Source organism: Vicugna pacos, chromosome 13, assembly GCF_048564905.1.
Source record: "Vicugna pacos chromosome 13, VicPac4, whole genome shotgun sequence".
Taxonomy (NCBI): Eukaryota; Metazoa; Chordata; class Mammalia; order Artiodactyla; family Camelidae; genus Vicugna; species Vicugna pacos.
Genome location: NC_132999.1, coordinates 62,878,795 through 62,897,390, shown reverse-complemented (window position 1 = coordinate 62,897,390; position 18,596 = coordinate 62,878,795). Strand labels below are relative to the sequence as shown.

General features: G+C 49.3%; 1 protein-coding gene and 1 long non-coding RNA gene across 2 annotated transcripts in view; one reads left to right on the top strand and one right to left on the bottom strand.

The window, feature by feature from the left end:
- CAMTA1 (calmodulin binding transcription activator 1) overlaps positions 1-18,596 on the top strand; it is an 819,414-nt gene that overhangs the window by 382,809 nt on the left and 418,009 nt on the right. Inside the window, exon 5 of the mRNA XM_072975888.1 lies at positions 9,864-9,999. Within this exon, the coding sequence (XP_072831989.1) occupies positions 9,864-9,999 (136 nt within the window). The remainder of the gene's footprint in view (positions 1-9,863; positions 10,000-18,596) is intronic.
- Positions 7,611-8,742, bottom strand: LOC140700814 (uncharacterized). The gene is made up of 2 exons (XR_012079530.1): positions 8,254-8,742; positions 7,611-7,890 (listed from the first exon to the last, which is right to left on the bottom strand). It is a non-coding gene; the product is annotated as an uncharacterized lncRNA (long non-coding RNA).

Here is an 18,596-nt window from a genome sequence, read left to right as displayed (position 1 = left end):
ACAGGACTTTGTACCCCTCTGCTCCCGCCAGCACCTAGCGCAGCCTTACATGAATGCCTGGCCCATAATAGCTGCTCAATAAATATTAATTGAATAAATCACCGAATGTCATAATAGAACTTCAAGCTGAGCGCCCTGGGAGCTCTAGTACGGGAGCCACAAATGAGTCCCGGAGGGGTGATTCCTGGTCCTGACCGTCCCCTCAGCCTGGCAGCCTTTTCTTTTCAGTGACCTCCAGCCACAGTTTAAATGACCAGCACGGTGGTTCTAGCCTGCATGTCATCATCCTTGGGAAAGACACACTGGCTTCTGCCTCCGAGTTCTGGAAGCCTGGGCCTTCAGTCCTCCAGCAAGACACGCTGGCCGTGGAGACGAGGGTCTGGGGGCCGCCCGCCGAGGGGTCCCCTTGTGGGGCAGTGGGCAGTGGGCGGGGAGGCCCGCACAAGGCTGACCACACCTGCCCTCGCTGTGGATGGGCTGGTGCCGTCTCTGCGTTGAGCTGGGAAGGCGACAGTGGGTGCCGGGGGGTCCTCACGCTGAGCTCCATGGAGGGCTTCCTGGGGACCTACTCACCGCAGACAGCTTGGGCAGGCCCACGCCGCGTGGCTCGCGGGGGCTTTTAGGCATATGAATCTCCCCAGTCGTTTGTTCCTAGATAAGAAAGGCTCTTTTATGATTTTCAATTTGCCCTTATTCTGATGAAAAGAAGCCAGGGTTGGACCGCCCAAGACGGAGCTTATCAAATAAAGCAAATTGGTGTTACCTTCTCCTCGTCCTTATGAGTCCTGTGGCTCCAGCTGGAATTTATTATGAAAAGCAATTGGTTTCCATATCTGGCAGATTGCAGCCTGGGCCCAGCCTGACAGCCCTTACTTCCCGATTATTCCATAAATAGCCCGGAGTGGCCAGACCCAGGTGGCAGAGGAGAGGGGAGGACACGGAGTGCTCCCCACCCGCTTCCTTGCTCCTTGTCCCCCAAATCATGGAGACCCTCTAAACAAGGCAGAAGAAAACACCAGGTCGCTAGTTAACAAACCAGCCCCTTCCCATGAGATCTGGGCTGTCGCCAGGGCGTTGCAGGGTTCTGTTTGGCGTCCCGACAACCTTGCTGTGCTCTAGCCATCAATTACCACTCTCGCCGGTTTGTGTGTGAGGGAGATAAGCAGGGGAGACATTCCTTCCCCAGATGTCTTTCCTCCCCTTGCAACAAAGGGAAAAACTATCAGAACACTTTAGATCAGGCTCCAGTGATCCTTCCTTTATATGAAGCGTTCTGCCACACGAACGGTTCCCGTGGGCTCTAGAAGTGCCCTGGGCTGTTGCTAGTGAGAGGTGAAGGGTCCCCAGGATGTGCCGGGGATTTCTAGCAAGGCGCCAGGAAGGGGTGCAGTGAGTGGCTTGCAGCTGTGTGATGTTGGGAAAGTGAATTCCCTTCTCTATGCCTCGGACCTTCTTCTCTGTAAAATGAGGGCCCAGTACCCACCCGCTGGCAATGCTGTGGGGTGAGGGTGAGACGAGGGTGTAAGGGGCCCTCCCCTGTGTCTGCCGCGCCGCCGTAAATGCTGGATAAACGGGGCCTCTTGTTGTTGTCATAGTAATTGTTGCCATGCTCATTGTTGACATTTTGAACCAGGCTGTGTACTTGTAATGGTGCATCTAAATCAGGTCGTTTCGTGCTGGAGAAATCAGAGAGAAAGGTGTGGGTACATAAATATGTGAGCTGCAATTAAGGGTGGCACTTCTCATTTCCCAGCTGCCCACTGGAATGGAGATTTAGCGCTGCCTCAGGAGCAGCACCCACAGCTCCAGGATACTGCAGTTTGTGCCTTGTCATCGGGGCCTGTTTCACATTTGGGGTCAGGGCTTGAAGGCCACTGGAACTGCAGGAACAGCATTTTCCTCTCGCTGGGCCCTTCCATGACCCATGGTGGGAGGGAAGGAAAGAGAGGAGCTTGCCTAGGGCTTGGGTTCCAGCTGGAAAAAGGGAAATTCTTTGGAGATGTTCCCTGTTTAGAAGCCTCCCAGACATTGTTCATGGAGTCCTGTTAGAAACGAGGACATCACTGTTCTCCAAGGGAAGCTACAAGGAACAGATCTTATGAACTCAGTGGGCCAATAGCTGGTCCACCAGAACAGAACTTACTGCACAAAGCCCACTGCATCTAGACCAGGACAGAAGGATGGACTGATGGCAGACAGACAACAGACTAGCACCCGAGGAAGTCCAGGGACTGCTGGAGTGGTGGGCGGGATCTCAGTTGTCTGCATGGAATTTGAGGTGGTTGTCAAGGTCCTAGAAGTGACTGGCTAGTGACAGGGAAAGTAGGGGTTCTAGGAGGAAGGACCATGAACCTGAGCTGTTTGGGGTGCACTGATCTAAAGTTAGACACAGGCCCTGGAAAGAGCATCCAGATCATTTCTTTTGTAGGATTAACCTAGTCTTGGATGCATGGATGCAACCCCCAGTGGTGCTGTAAATTCCTATTTAATATCCACACACAAAACCTCTCAACACATCACTCCTCTGATTTTCCATTATTAATCGTCCTCTATCTACCTAATTTGAAAAATACATCTCTCCCTGAAGTGGTGGATGCGTATGCGTGAGCCCAGGGGCTTGGGGGTGGGCTGTCCCGGGGGTGGGTTTTGCAGTTACAACCATTCAATGTGCCATTTCATTACTTCCCAAGAGCTTCCATCATTGTTTCCCCCAGGGAACCCAACAAAAGGGGGGCAAGATTATTATTCTCATGAGAACATGTATTACATGGCAGGCAGCGTGCTGGGCACCTTGCAGACATTGTCTACCGCCTCGGAGAGATCAGGCAGTTTGTTGAAGGTCACACAGCTCATAAGGAGCTGAGCCCAGATTGAAGATGTAACCAAGAGCTCACCCCAAATCCCATCTCATCTTCTGTTTAAAAACTGCTTCTTATGGAAAATTTCAAATATTGACAAATGTAGAAAGGCTAGTATAAGGAACTCCACATACTCACCCTTCACTTTCAGCTGTGGCCAGTTGGCAGCCAGTCTTATATCCACATACACACACTTTATTACACACATTATTTTGAAGTACACCTTAGACTATATAATTTCATTGGTGAATGTTTCAGCATATATCTTATATACGCATTTAACTCAGTCTCTCTCTTTCTATATATATGTATAGGATCACTTTTAAAAAATACTTCTGCACTACAAGTATCTTAAAAATTAATAATTCTAAACATCATTAAATACCCAATCACTGTTCAAAACTCCAACTGTTTCACAAATGCCACATATATATTTTTTTATGCTTCGTTTGACCCAATATCCAAGTAAGGTTTACATGTTGTGACGGGTTGATAGAAATCTTTGTCTCTTTTAATCTATGTATTCCCACTGTTCCCACTCTATTCTGTCCTTTTCATTGAATTTGTTGAAGAATCCAGGTCGTTGGTCCTGCAGAGTTTCCTGCAGTCTGAATTTTGCGGTCTGTGTCCTCATGGTGTCCCTCGTACTGCGTTCTTCCGCCTGTGCGCATCGTATGAAGTGGCAGTTAGAGTAAGTGGTCTGAATGACTTCAGGCTCCCTTGTTTTGTTCCAGCAAAATGTCCTTCCACCAGGGACACATACTCTCTGGTTTTTTGTCTTCTGTGATGTCAGCCACTGTTGATAATCCATTAATTCATTAGGGGTTTCAAAATGCTGATATTTTAATTCTCTCACTTCTTTTATTGGCTGGAATACTTTTATAGAGAAAGTCCTTTCTTCTGTTGTGTGTTAACTCAAAGGACTAGTTTGTACAGGGAATGTAGCATCAATGCCTGATTCTTCCTCCCACCTTGTTTGCTTGTTTGTTTGTTTGTTTCTTTCTTTCTTTCATTTTCAAAATAATGCATTGGGTCACTAGCATCCTCCAACAATAATCAATTAGTTTTTTGTTTGTGTGCTTTATGATCATTTATAAACATGTGGATTTAAACATTTTTAGTGTTTTAAACCACTGCAGTTACTATTCTTATTGATGTTCAAATTGTCCCGTCTTTGGTTAGTGGGAACTTCTTCAAGTTGGTTCCTTTTAAACACATGATGTTTAAGTCTTTGATACAGTTCACCTCATACTCAATGGTGAAACTAAATGTTTTCCCCCAACATGAAGAAAAAGATAAGGATGTTTATTCTTACCACTTCTATTCAACATTGTATTGGAGGTTCTAGCCAGTGCAATAAGGCAAGAAAAAGAAATGAAAGGTGTCTAGAATAGAAACAAAGAAGTAAAACAATATTTATTCACAAGTGATTTGATTATATATGTAGAAGTCCTAAAGAACCTGCAAAAAATTTACTAGAACTCATGAATGAATTTAGCAAGGGCATAGGATACAAGATCAATATACAAAAATCAATTTATTTCTATATAGTGGAAATGAACAATCCAAAAATGAAATTAAGAAAACAGTTTCATTCACAAAAGCATCAAAAAGAATAAAGTACTTAGATAAATGTAATTTACAAAGTGTAAAACCAGTACTACAAAGTCTTACTGAGAGAAATTAAAGATTTACATAAGTGGAGAGACATTCCATGTTCTGTGATCAGAAGCAATTGGAAGATTCAATATCGTTAATATTGTCAATATTGTTTTCTTAGAAAAAAATGCAAGAGCAGATTTTTGCAACCTTGGGTTAGGCAAAAAATTCTTAGATAATGACACTAAAAAGCATGATTCACGAAAGAAAAAAATTGAGAAATTGAACTTTACTAAAATTGAAACCTGTTGCTCTTTAAAAAAACAATTAATAAAAAGAAAAGTCATGGACTGAGAGAAAATATTTGCAAATCGTGTATCTGATAAAGAACTTGTAACCAGATTTTATGTAAATAACTCTTACAACTCAAAAAGAAGAAGATAAACAACTAAATTAAAAATGGGCAAAAGATTCAAATAGACATTTCACCAAAGAAATTACATGAATTGCTAATAAGGACATGAAAAGATGCTCAACATCATTAGTCATTAGGGAAATGCAAATTAAAACCCTACCACACACCCACTAGGATGGCAGTAATCCAAGAGATAGACAATGCCAAATGTTGGGGAGGATGTGGAAACGTTGCAAACCTCAGATATTTCTAGTGGGAATGTAAAATCATGCAACTATTTTGGAAAACAGTCTGGCAGTTTTATTTTTATGTAATCAGATGTACCTATCTTTCACACATTGGTGCTAGATTTTTGATCATGTTTAGGAAAGTTTTCTCCACTTTCCGGTTAGAGAAATTCATATGCATTTTCTTCCAGAGTCATGTATGATTTTATTTATTGCATTTAAATCTCTGGTCCATTTGGAATTTATGCTTCTATAAGATGTGAAGGATAGATTCAGTTTTGTCCTTGTTCCACAGGCCAAAATCATTTATTGAAAAGTCAGTCCCCTACTGACGTGAGATACTGCCTTTATTGTATTGGGAATATTTCTGGATTTCCTGTTCTGTTCCGTGGGCTATCTGTGTGACAGTTCCATACTTTCAAACTACAGAGACTTCACAGAACGTGTTGATAGCTGGTAGGGCTAGCTTCTACTACTTGGTCCTCTTTATTGGAGTTTTTCTGGCTATCCTTGGTGTTTGTATCCCTCTCAATAAATTTTATAATAAATTTTTCTAGGCAGAAAAAATATTCTGTTGGAATTCTTGTTGCCATTACATTTTACATTGATAAATTAGCTTTGGGAAGATGGACGTTTTTATGATCCTGACTCTTCCTGACCAGGACCATGTTATGCTTTTTCATTTATTGAAATCTACTTTGGTGTCTTCTAGATATTTTTCTCCTTGGGTTTTGGGAATTTCTTCTTAAATTTATGCCTAGGTATTTAATTTTCTTTTTCTCTATAGTGAGTGAAGTCTTCCATCATTCCTTCTGTCTGTTTTGTGTGTGTGTGTGTGTGTGTGCACATGTGGGTGTGTGTATATGACACACACACACACACACATAAGCTATTATATAAGGATATATATTTTATTCATTATGTGTTTTAATTTTGTACCTGTTTCTTTACTTTTATAATTTGCAGTACTATTTTCCACTGATCCCATGATCTTTTTTTTACCACATTGCACTGGGCGTTACTGGTTTTGCTAGCTATTAGTTTCTTAGATGAAAAGATGTCTTGGCTAGAAACTTCCCTGGGTAGAATGAAGCCCCTGGTTGTTCACCTTCTTGCCTCGAAGGTTCTCTCACTGCTGCAGTGGAGGTCTCAGATTGTTTTCCTGAGGCTCCTTAGACCATCAGCCTTAGCCTGGCTTCTTTCAGAAGGACAGCCTAAGATGAGGATTTTAGTACAAGAAGTTTATTTGAGAAGTGGTCCCAGGAGACACCAGCAGGGGAGTATGAAAGCAAGAGAGGAAAGGGAGGAGTACAAATAAAGGGTACTTTCCCCCAGCAAGTCACCACTGTGGGCACCTGCACCTTCTGCTCCGGGAGACCGTCTAAAGCACCCAGTTATCCTAACCATGGGGCAAGGCGGTCTGGGATGGCCTCAGTGCTATCCCAGCTGGACTAGGACATAAGGAAGCTAGGAATCTACTCACCAAATCCCCGTCCACTGAGTGAGGGGTGCTTTCAGGGAGTCAAAGTCCACTCAGCCAGTAGAGCAGAAGTGAGATTCAAACCCAAACTGGCCCTGCAGCCTGTGCCTTGGAGGAGGCTCTGAAGTCAGGAGTCAGGCTGAACTCTGCTCACTTTCTGGCTCAGAAGTCTTGATTTCCTTGTCTTTATGTTGGGGATGATAATAATACCTTCCTCCTGGGGTTGCCATGGGGATGAAAAAATTTAGAGGATAGACACAGACAGATAGAGATAGAGATGTCAAGGTAGATGTAGACAAAGATACAGACATAGGTGTAGATGCAGACATAGACACAGATGGAGATAGAGACATAGATGAGACCCAGATGAACATGGAGATGTAGACCAAGATGTAGAGGTAGACATAGACACAGATGTAGACGTAGACACAGATGGAGGTATATAGGTAACATTCATAGAAGTGGACAGAGATGTCGATGTCGATGTAGACACAGGCGTAGACAGACAGAGATGATGCAGACTTAGGCTACACGTGGAGCGCTCCTCCCAGCGCCGGCACTAACTGGGAGTTGGCGACACTGTCACACAGCAGGACTTCGTGCCTCCTCCTTGCAGTCACCGTCACCCTCTGTCCTCAACTCCCTTCCCACTTCTTTGCTCTTCTCAGATGGGTGCTACCTCTTGTGCTGTCGTGAGACCTACTACAGCTCTCCTCTGACTGGCCCCCTCTCTGGGGGTCCAACCCCGCTCTTGTTCTTCCCTGGGCAGTGCTCCAGCACCCCCCCCCCGACCTTCCTCGGAGCCCTCCCACCAGCTCTGCTTGCTCTCAGTTGTATCCTGGGATGGCACTGCAGCCTCCCTTCCTTCGACTGTGGGGCACGTGGGCCCCCCTGCAGCCCATCTGGCTTTCCCTGGGCCACTCTTAGGACCCATGAACCATGGAGAGAGGGACCTTCCACCATCATGCAGAGCAGAGCAAGTCACAAGAAAATCAGAGTAGTGGATTAAACACTACTAGGTTGCTCATTACTGCAAGTTAAAATGGTGACTCCGTGTATTAAAGCCATTTAAGTTGGACACTTCGGGTCCCTGTGGGATTATGTCCTGCTGCAAGTGTCGGATGACAGGGTGTCCCGCACTCCCAGAATGCAGAGGGCGGTCGCCAGAGGAAGACGGGTTTCCTTGGGTGGGTGCAGTTGTGATTCTGACTGTGGACGTGACAGTGTCTGGGGGGGGTCCATTCTCTCTGGGTCACACCAGGTACAATCTGGGGACAGTTGGCCTGACGACACTGCTGGGGTTCGTGGATCCTGTTTAGAAAGGGAAAGAGCAAATCACTGTTCCTGCCTTAGCTCATGAGAAGCAGGGCTGCGTTAATGTTGGGTCCTTTTCACAGATGAGTTTTCTAGGACCGAGGGGGTCCCTGCTACCCTCCCATTGTATCTTCATTCCTGTTTGGAGGAGGCGAGTCAACCAGAGCCCGTCTGCTTGATCGGATGTATTCCTTAGCTTTTTCCTTGGGCAGTGGCTTAAGCACAGCTCTTGGACTTCGGGGCCCTTCTGATAGATCTTTCAGGGAGTGGGAGGGCTCACAGTGCTCTGAAGATCGGGGGCGAGCACCAGGGGCAGAAGTAGAAAGAAGCTGGCACAGCTGGGCCTGTATTCGAGCCTACCTGCCATTCAGAAACGGAAGAGCATGGTGAGGTTTCCAACGCAGACTTGTAAGTGCGAGAGACAGATACCGGCAGGTGACAGGTTGTGACAAGCGCAGGAGCTGTTTCCCGATTGTTTTCGTCACGCAGACTCAGGGAGGAAACCAACACTGACACAAACCAATTGCGTCGTGATCTGCAAACAATGAAGTGTTGGGAGTCGCTGTTGAAAGTCTGTAATTTCCAACGGAAGTGCTGTTTAGTCACCACCTTGCTGCTGAATGACACAGCCCGGCTGGGTGGGGACTACAATTAGCTGCTGTCACCCCGGAGTGATTTTCTTTCCGCTACAGACACTAGAATAGTAAGACATCAATAGCCAGCGACATTCTGTGCCCAGTTGTGAAAAGGCCCGTAGTTCAAAGGGAAGGAAAACAGGATGGAGGCTCCTGCCCCAGCCGCGGGGAAGGCGGGCTGCCTCCTTCCCCAGCTCGGCCTTGCCAGTGTCAGGCGCGGTCCCAGCCGGGCTGGGAGGGCGCGGCGCGCCTGCGGGGGCAGGCCTCGCGGGGCGCAGGCCCCTTGCCGGTCCCGGTCCCGCGCTGAGCCCTCGGGCGCAGAGCGCCGCGGAGCCGGCCTGGCCGGCGAGCCTCGGGCTGGCGCTGCCCCGGAAGGTCTCGCCTGAAGGCCGGGCCGCGCACGCCTCCCGCGGCTTGATCCCGGAAGCAGCCCACCTCAGCGCTCGCCCTCAGCTGCCAGAGGAGTTTAGCTCTTCGCCTGTTTTCTCCAGAGCGAAACGCGTGACCGCCGCAGCCCCCGGGACGAGCGTGAGCCTCCTGCTCGGCGTCTCTGAGGCAGAGCCTAGGCTCTCGTGTTCTTTGCCACGCGGCACAAGGACCGCCACCCCACCTTTAGCATGTAGCAAACAGGCAACTGTTTTCCTAAGGTACGGTGGTCGTGGACCGAATAACCAAGTTTACCTGGCGGTGCCGAGCCCTCTGACAGCAGAGGCCCAGGTGGGAGAGAATCAGGCCCTCAGCTTGCTGGAGAAGAAGGGCCACAGCGGCCCCTCCGTATCCCGCGCTCGTCTAAACGCAGGCAATGAATCAAGAACGTTTGGCCTCAGCGACTAGTTCCTCCATCGGTCTGCTCTTAACATAGTCATCTAGTGTCTGCGTTAAACTTATTTATTTCCTAATGTTGGGTGATGGATTAGAAGATGTGTAGAAAATCTTTCTACAAGAGATAAGATATTGCAGCCTGCCACAACCACCCCCACCCCCACCCCCGGCCCTGCCTCTTTTGCTTTCCTTTCTGTTTTTCCTACTTTTCGGTGTGGAGCTCAGGCCCCCAGTCGTATATCCTGATTAGATGGTGGATATTACTACAGGGATGTTTTTTAAGACTATCATTGACACATTTAATTCATTAGGTACCAAATCCACAAGCAAATTTTGGCTGGCCATAAAACACGGTTAATCCAGGGAGCTGCAATAAAAGGTGAAAAATTATGTTCCAGCAAATGTGGAATATTGCTTTTCTGTAGAGACTTTTACTGGGCTACGCGATCTTTCTTCATAAATTTTTTTCTTCTGCTTGGTTCTCTTGGTAACTTAACCATTTGTTGTTTCCAGACCACAGAATGGCTCAATGATACTCTACAACAGGAAGAAAGTGAAATACAGGAAAGATGGGTATTGCTGGAAAAAGAGGAAAGATGGGAAAACGACCAGAGAGGACCACATGAAACTGAAGGTCCAGGGAGTAGAGGTAAAGAGCAGAAAAGGCGCTCGTGTTCCACAAATGTCGTTTCCGGGCTGCGGAGGATGCAATTGCTTTTGGAGTCATTTGAGGCCAGTCGCCTCTGTCAAAAGTGTTATTGGTTGCCAAGACCCTGTCTGTTGTTTTTCTTTCTTTCTTTCTTCTTTTTTTTTCTTCCTACCGTCTTGTCCTATTGTCTCCATTTATGTTTTCTGTGAGAGTGGGTTGAACTAAAGCGCTCCTGTTTCTTGGGGGTCGTTGGTGTACAGCTGGGATTGGCAGGGTTCCCACAGATCACGCAGTGTTTGTCACAGGGAGCCTCTGGTGCCTTGAGAGTTTGCAGGTGCGAGGGGAGAGGGGGAGCTGTGTAAGGCTTCTTCCTCCTGGGGTGGTCGGGGCTGGTGAGCCCCGACCAGAACCCTCTCCTGACAAACCCTTCCGTTCCCCTCTGGATGCTGCAGCCTCAGGATAACCAGGCGGGTTGTGGGGCTGGGGTGGAGGTGGGCGCTGCACAAAGCATCTCTAGAGGTGGTGCCAACATCAGTTTGGGTCCTGGGGGATGACGGGCTGCAGTCTGGTTTCCTGGCTATTGCTGTGACACCACGTGCTCTCAGCCTTGGGCAGCCATGGAGACATCCCCACACCCTCCCACCCCTCTCCTCTTCCCCTTGCTTGAGGCCCGAGCCGGGTGTCACAGTGGTAGAGAGAGGACTCTGGGTCAGTGAGCACCCACTCGTCTGCTTTTCCGGCTGATCCTTGAAAGGGATCTTCCCCTGGTTGCTGGCAGCCGCTGTCATGGGCCAGGAGCGGAGAAGCTGGCTGTGACCACCTGGTATTTCAGACTGGTCAGAGAGGGGGCTCCTGGAGTTCACTGGTGTGCGGGGTCCTCTAGCAAACATGCCAGGATTGATCACCAGGACCCACTCGAATTCAACGGCTCACCCTCCACGCTGACGTGCTTTGTGACACACTTTGTCATCATGACTTTTTCTGTATTAATCACGTGCTTTTATGGCTGTTAAAAATAGCATCCAATGGCTTTTACTATATTACCCTCCGGAGAGAGCTAACTTGTGTTTTATGCTTTTGCATTTTTTTTAAACACCTAATAACAATGCTTTATGATGATGAACACAGAAAAGCCCAGATCGGAGAAAATCCCAGTTCCCTGCATTCACCTGTGCTCGGTGTTTGCACAGCGCAGTGTGAGCAACCACACAAAACATTAAATGCAGATTCCCCGCAAGTGCTGCTCTGGACCCAACTCTTAGATGGTGACTAGTGATTGTGCAAACAGATTATCCATCGTTACAGGGACCTGAGGGAGGTGTGGTTTGTTCTTACTTCCCTCAATGGAGGAATGGTTCGAAAGTGAGGAGAGGGGAGGGGACACTCACACCAGGACTGCCAGGGTCTGTGGGGAGCCGCACCCAGACCACGGCCCTTGGCCCCTGTGCCGGCGAGCCTCTGGTACATTTCATGTCAGTGCTGTGTAAATCAGGAACTTCTGGTTGTAAGTGACAGCGGGGTGGAATCCTCCCTCGGCGGCAGCCAAAGCCCAGGGGAAAAAGCCGTAGTGCTCATTCTTTCCCCTCGTGTTATAAATTAGAAATGTCACCGGATGGAGTCAGAGTGATTTATGGTGATTTTTAGGCCACATTTAATAGTAATTTGCAGCTCGCTCTCTTGCAGTCTCCTGTGTAGACGCGTGTGCGGGGGCCGCCCGGACCCTCAGACCACCAAGGAGGAGGGTGCGTTAGGTGGTGAGGGGTTTCTGTAACTTTCCAGGCATGAGTGGCACTGGGGCAGTAGGAACGGGAGGCGGGCTCAGAGAAGCCTTGTCGGCAACACAAGGGGTGTGCTTCCAGGTTCTGTGAGAGTGAGCCCCCTCCGCCTCCGGTGGGTGTGAGGTGTGGTGGCCGCTCGCACTGAGCTTAGGGAGTTGTCCCGTAGAGCCAATCAGCAAACGTTGACTGTGGCCCTGCTCTGTGCAGGGCCCTGTGGTGTCTACAGAGAAAATAGGAGCCAAGTTCTCTGCCCCACGGGCTCACCGTTAAACTGAGGAGGTAGCCAGGTTCACATCTGAAAGTCATTAACCGTGCTGCGATGTACAGAAGCCTGAGCTTTTAAGACATGTGCTGGGAGTTCAGAGTGGGCGGGAGTGACCAGAGACGCTTCCTAGCTGAGATGGGCTGCAAGCTAAGCTCTTAGACTTGGGTAGGATCGTGGGTGTCACTGACATGGGACCAGTGGCTGGGGAGTCCAGTGGTCATGCTGGCGACAGTGGGCAGGTTGTCCTTCCCCTCTGGGAAACTGCAAGGTAGATATCCATGGGGTTTTGCATCTCATAGGAGGAGGGGGCTTCCCAGTTTGGACCCTGCTTCCTCCTTCAGCAGATTCAGTCGGGTGGTTCCCACTGACTCGGTGCCGATATGCCGGGCACATGCCAGCAGCCGCGGGGTGAGGCAGGGCGTCCTGCTCAGGGTCTTGGGGCTGTGATTTTCTGCCTCCCACTCCGGTTTCCTCAGTTCAAGGGCACATAAAGATCCGCCGTTTACCATATCACTTGCTGTAAGCCTTCCCTCAGGCCAGGAAGACTTCCAGCCCCGTTCGTGGGACTGCTCGGCGGTCTGGCTTCTTTTGTTCTCAGAGGCTGGGGCCCTTGGTGCACACGGCTTCTCAAAGACACATTGATTTTCTCATCCAGGCACAGGAAGGGGGCAGCCGCTTTTGAAGCTGATGAGCTGTTAGGTCCATGATTAGTTGTCTTGTCTGTAAGCCAAGGAGAAGCCAGCTCGATAAGGTTTCCAGGGATGACAAAGGTTGGCAGAGAGGAAGAGGAAAGTGGTTGTGGTGTCAACATTTCATGAGATGAAATCTCAGCAGGCCTGGAGTGGGTCCTGCCCCCCGGGTAGATTTACGCCTGCTTCCCTGGGGCCTGGATGGGGGAGAGGAGCCCCCGGGGGGTGGGAGAGCAGGCAGGCAGACCTTAAGCTCCCCGTGCCTCGTATCTCCGGGATCGCCGAGCCGCGGGGGGACGAGCCGGGTGAAGTCTGCCTAAGGTGTTCTTTGGGCCGAGCTGGCAGAGTACTTTTCAATTTCTGGTGCTTTTCTCTGGCCCCAGGAACTTGCAGGGCTGTCTTCTGCTGTGTCCACACACGTGCTGGCTCTCCCGGAAGTGCCAGGTGTCTCAGAATCCAGGCTGTCTACCTCCTGACACCTTCGCTGCTGGGTTCCCATAGCAGCAGCCATAGGCTTTCGAATCTCCTATGCACCGTGTACACTGTCTCATCCAATCCTTCTCAGAACATCCATGCCAGGTACACACTGTTGTGCCCATTTCACAGATAAAGAGATGGAGCCTTGAGAGGGTTTCTCTTTCCCCATGTCCCTCCACAAATCAGTGTGGAGCTGGGAAGTGAGCCTAGATTTGCCTGGTTCTGCAGTGTGAGCGCCTGTCCTGGGCGCAAGGCAGGGCTTGCCGTTTTTGAGGTGAGGTCCACCACGCGCCCTTCATTCATCAGCCCGCTCTCAGGGCTTTCTATCCACCAGCCTTGCGAGAGGTGCTGAGGATGCATTGATGCCAAAAAGAACACTCTCTCAATCTTGCAGGGACCAAAAAATCAAGCCGGCAACTCTCATGTGTGGTCATAGGGGCTGGGAGAGAAGCATTACCCGGCCCCGTGTGGATCACATAGGAGGGGTGCCTAAGGCAGACTTGGTCTTCAGAAATGACAAAGGCGCTGAGAACTAGGTACTGATGGGGACTAGACAGTACCTGAGCAGGGATGGGAGCTAGTGAAGGGCAGAGACAGAGGCTGCTGAAAAAGAGCTAACATGATTTAAAGCAGTAGGTGGCCAGAACTGTGACATGTGTGTATCTCTCCCAGCCCTTTGCAGAGCAGATGCTCTCCCTTCTCCCCACCCTCAGCCCCCTGGGGATGAAGCTCTCCCTGCTCTGATCAAAAGGCGTGCCTTGTCGTGGACATCCTGCCTTTGGAACCAATGGGTGGTCATTGCACAGAGGCTGTCAGCTCAGCAGGAGCAAAGGCATCCTTCCGTGCTGTGCCCGTTCCCAGGTGGACGGGCACCTGCTGGCCTGGAACATCTGCCCGGCAGGAATGCCAGCCATCGCCTCTGATTGGAATTTTCAGCAGTGAAGAGAGAGTTTAGTTTTGCTGACCTGTTGGTGCTGCCCAAGAGAATGAAAAGCTGCTTCGACTTTCCCACTAACTGCTGGAACACCTGAAGCCCGTCTTGAACGTGGCAGCAGTGGCGGGCAAGGTTGTGTTTTTGGACTTGGCCTCATTAGAAGTGATGTTCTTTATTTGGACACTTAGGCCACATATTAAGAAGAAGAAGAAAAGCACCTCTTTTAAAAGTAGGAATGATATTGTAGTTACCGCATTAGGAATTAACAGGGCATGAAATAGCTGTCTGCCTCGTGGCGATACCAGATCATTTCAGCTCTGCTTGCAGCCGTAAGATAAATAGGTATCTTGGGTGCAGCCGATGGGAAATATTTAAAATCGCCAGCCCCAAACATGCATGATGCCCAAATCAAGTTTGGAAAACAGCAATGAATAGATAAGGAGGAAGCGAGTCGGCTGATGAAACAGCTGAGGGGCAGAAGGACAGTGAGTGAGTCTGCACGTCGCCACTCTGTGTTTTTCAATAGAATACAGATTTTTTGGTCTTCGTAAACGATGGTGTGGCTTTGGTCTGCGGATGGATTATATCACCCTGTCTCTCTTCAGACTCGCCATGCACCCGCTGGTCTACACCGTATAAGGTGTTCCTTGCTCAGAACCTGTCTTTCCCACGTCTACACCAAGACTGTGTTAGCCTTGTAACTTCTGAGCCTTCCAGGCCATCTCGCCCCATCTTCTGCAGCTTGGAGAAGCTAGCCCCTGTCTTTAAATGCTGTAGCACTCCGTCTGTACCTTTCTTGAGGGAGTGTTCTCTTGGACTTCATAAGAGCTCTCTCCAGTTCAATAAACATAGATTAAGTACCTAGCATTTTCTAGATACTAGAAAGCCTCTGTGTGGCACCCAGATGCTAGGTGACCTGTTAAGCTCAGGATAGAGAGAGGCAAGCAAGACACAGCATCCTGCTTGAGAAACTGACAGGAACGTGAAATTGATCATTTTGATATGGTGGGGTGATTGTCACCACGGAGGAGTGGGGTGTCAGAACAAACTTGTTTCCCTCTCCGAGGACAGAGTCTGGGTCCGTCACCCACGGGAACTTGTTCTGAGCAGTGGGACGTGCTGCAGGAGCACCTGCCTTCACAGGCACCCCCTCATCTGAGCCTCACCCCCACTGCCGTTCGGTCACGGCAGGTATTTTTTATCCCTGCTGGTTGCATGTCTGAGACTTAAACCCAGGTCTTCCATCTCTGATCTTAGCCGCCCCTCCTGTCTGGTGCTGCGTGCTGAGGTCGAGGTGCTCTGGTCTCGCGATGGTCTCCAGGGCAGGGAGCCGGTCTGTTTAGCGGCAGCACAGCGCATCTCCCGGTGCTCTCTTCTGACTTTTAATCATCCGAATTTTTGTGCAGCGATCTGCTGGCACACAAACACGTTAAAACTTAATTTCCTGTTACCTGGATGTGTTTTGGTGGAATCAATTCAGGAATTCAAATCCGTAGTCCTTCCTTAATTTCTAATTACTCAGCATCCCTGGTGACACATCCCTACCCAATTCATGAAATTAAATTTTTAACTAATAAATAACATAAGCTAGCTACGTTTTGAAGTGGCACGAGCCACACTATCTTCTCACCTTCTGCTGGCTTACGGAGATCTGGGCAGGGTTCTGGCCTTGCTTCTCCTTCTTAAGGCTCCCTCCCTGCACCCCCACCCCCACCGCAGCCAACAGGAAAGACGGCATTATTTAGTGAACAGCTGCTGAGTGCCTGGTCCTGTGCCGACCCTCTCCCTACATCATCTCATTCTGAGAAGTGAGTCCTGGGTGCCCATCACTAGGATGGCCAGAAGGAAGACCGTGCCCTTAGATAGAGGCTGCTACCTCGAGGAAGCCAGGCCTCCTGCCAGCGGTGTTTGGAAAGCAGCTTGTTTGCAAGAGAGATGCCGGGAAGGCTCTGAAGGGAAAGTGTTTGCAGTTTCTGCTTTCCTTCTATCTCTGGTAGATTACAGCATGTAAAATATTTTGCAATTGTCCTTTTTAAACTTGATTTGAGCCTTATCGAGCTAGAAACTCCCTGTGAAGGTGCAGCGGCAGAATGCCAACTTGGTATGCTGGGCTTGTGTTTCATTATTATCATAACAGCCCCTTAACATCATTGCAGATTAGCCCACGAGGACATGAATGGAAATTTTAGCGTATTCAATTACAGCGGAAACCGTTGAACACCTCTGTCAAAATTCACCAAGGGCCGTTCTCTGTTTGGGCCTCAACATACAGCAGGCCAGAGCTAGACATTACCAGGCCACCCAGCCTTGATCTTGTGAACGTAATTTATGGCCTGGTCTAGAAGCCAGGGATGCCTTTTAAGAAAGTAAAATATAGCCTGCCCACCACCCCACCTCCGGTAAATGGCCAGATATGGTCGTCTGCATTGGGTAGGGACTATCTCTGGCCTTCGCTTGACTGAATAGTAAATTATTGATCTTTTCCACATCTTTCAATTCCCTAACATTGCTGGGGAAGTTTACTCTTGTCATTGGTGGCTACGGCGTGTCTCCGGGGGGTGTGCTGTCCATGCTCAGAGGGTGTGACTCTCTGGCCTTGTCCCAGAAGAGTCACACCCGGCCCCCTTGAGTGGACACCGACGCAGGGAAGGCGTGTGGCTTGTGGACTAACCAGACCCACATCAGTTTGTCTGTCCGCTTCCCACAGGCCTGCAAAAACCGTGGGAGAAAGGTGAGATGAAGGGCTTTTGTGCTCCCAGGAGGAGCGCAGAGGGCGGTACCACCGCGTCAATGAAAGATGGAGCTATTCATGCAGCTGCTGGGGAGGGGCCGCTTCGATGGCGCCTGGCTCTGGTTGCCTGGCATCCTGTGCGCATCTGTTGGGGTTTCTGGCTGCTGAACTGCCCTCTGCTTGCCCGCCGCTTGCCCGCCGGAACCATGGACAGGAAGCAGGTGATTTCTTGAAAAAGCACTTTCTTGCTTCTTGAGTTTTCCTCCTGGAGAGATGAAACGACCTCACATCTCCTTTTTGCTCATCTTGATTGCAACACTTGTTAATGCTCTGTGCCTTTCAGGCTCTGCCTTTACTTCCTGTTGCAAAACACTCACTTCTCACTCTGGCAAAAGCTGAAACCCACCCGACACGTGTGGTCACATTTCTGCTTGCTCTCTGCCATGTGGTCTGTTGGCCAGCAGTCTCAGCCCACCTGGGAGCCCACTGGAAGGGCACACTCTCAAGTCTCACCCTGGATCTGCCGAATCCAGGTCTGCCTTTTGGTGTGACCGCACCCCCCCGCCCCCTGTGATTCACAGGCACATGCGTTTGGAAAGGACTGACACGCCCCATCCTCTTGCTGCTGGTGGGGTCCTCCCTTGGTGGCTCCGTCCTGGGCAGTTGGTATTTTTTTAATCTTATCTTTAAAAAGTCCAAAGGAAAATTTTACAAAGTTAGTCCAGTAATTCATCACTTGGCTTCTAGCATCTTTTACAAATATCTCACTGAAGTCTCTGATGCTGTGGTTTGAGCCTGTTGTTCCTTGTTCTGCCCTTGGCCGTGGAGGGGAGAGAACAGCAGGCTCCTGGAAGCAGAGTGTGCGGACTGGCTGGCGACGACCGAGCGGCACAAGCAGCCCCACCCTCGCGTTGCTTCGCTGGCCTCAGTGTAGCCCAGCACTTGGCGTGGCCCCTGGTCCACACCTGGGGCCCAATAAACACTTTTTGGATGAATGGATGAAATGATGGATTTCTTCTGTGAAGGGCTGGACAGTACAGGTGTCCCTTTCTTTTCAAAAGTTCGATTTACACCCTGTCGCTTTTACGAAAAAGACTTACGTTAGCACCTGTTTTTGCTAACCGAAAGGAATCCAGACAATTTTCACTTTTATGAAAAAAGGGGAAAATAGCATTTGTATAGTTTGTTTTGCAGCCGTCATGGCAGAGGCAGCAGCACGCCGAGCAGGGAGAGGGACATCACCACGCTCCTTCCCCGGGAGCCACACTCAGCATCGCAGCATCCGGCCCCCAGAGCTGTGACCTGTGTCTGTAGGCCTCTGTGCTTTGTCTCCGTTTATTCTGTGCCTCTGTTAGCAAGATGTGTCTAAGGTGATTGCTCCTTCTCTCTACACCATTTCAACTTAGGAAAGATTTCACAGAAATGCTTTGCTTCTGGGTAGCAGGGAAATCTGTGAATAGTTTCGGTTTTGTGAGTCAGAGGTCTCCATCACAGCTCTTACAGTGCGAAAGCAGCCACAGACTATAGTGAAGGAATGAGTGTGACTGTGTTCCAATAAAACTTTTTTGACAAGGACAAGCTAAGGATTTGGATTTGGACCACGGATGTAGTTTGCTGCCCTGTTTTAGGTTATGGAGCAGGTTCTAGAAGGAACAGGGTATTACGGGCACTGGTGAGAGATTGGTGGGGATGATCAAGGACTTGCCCTCTTACGGACTTTATC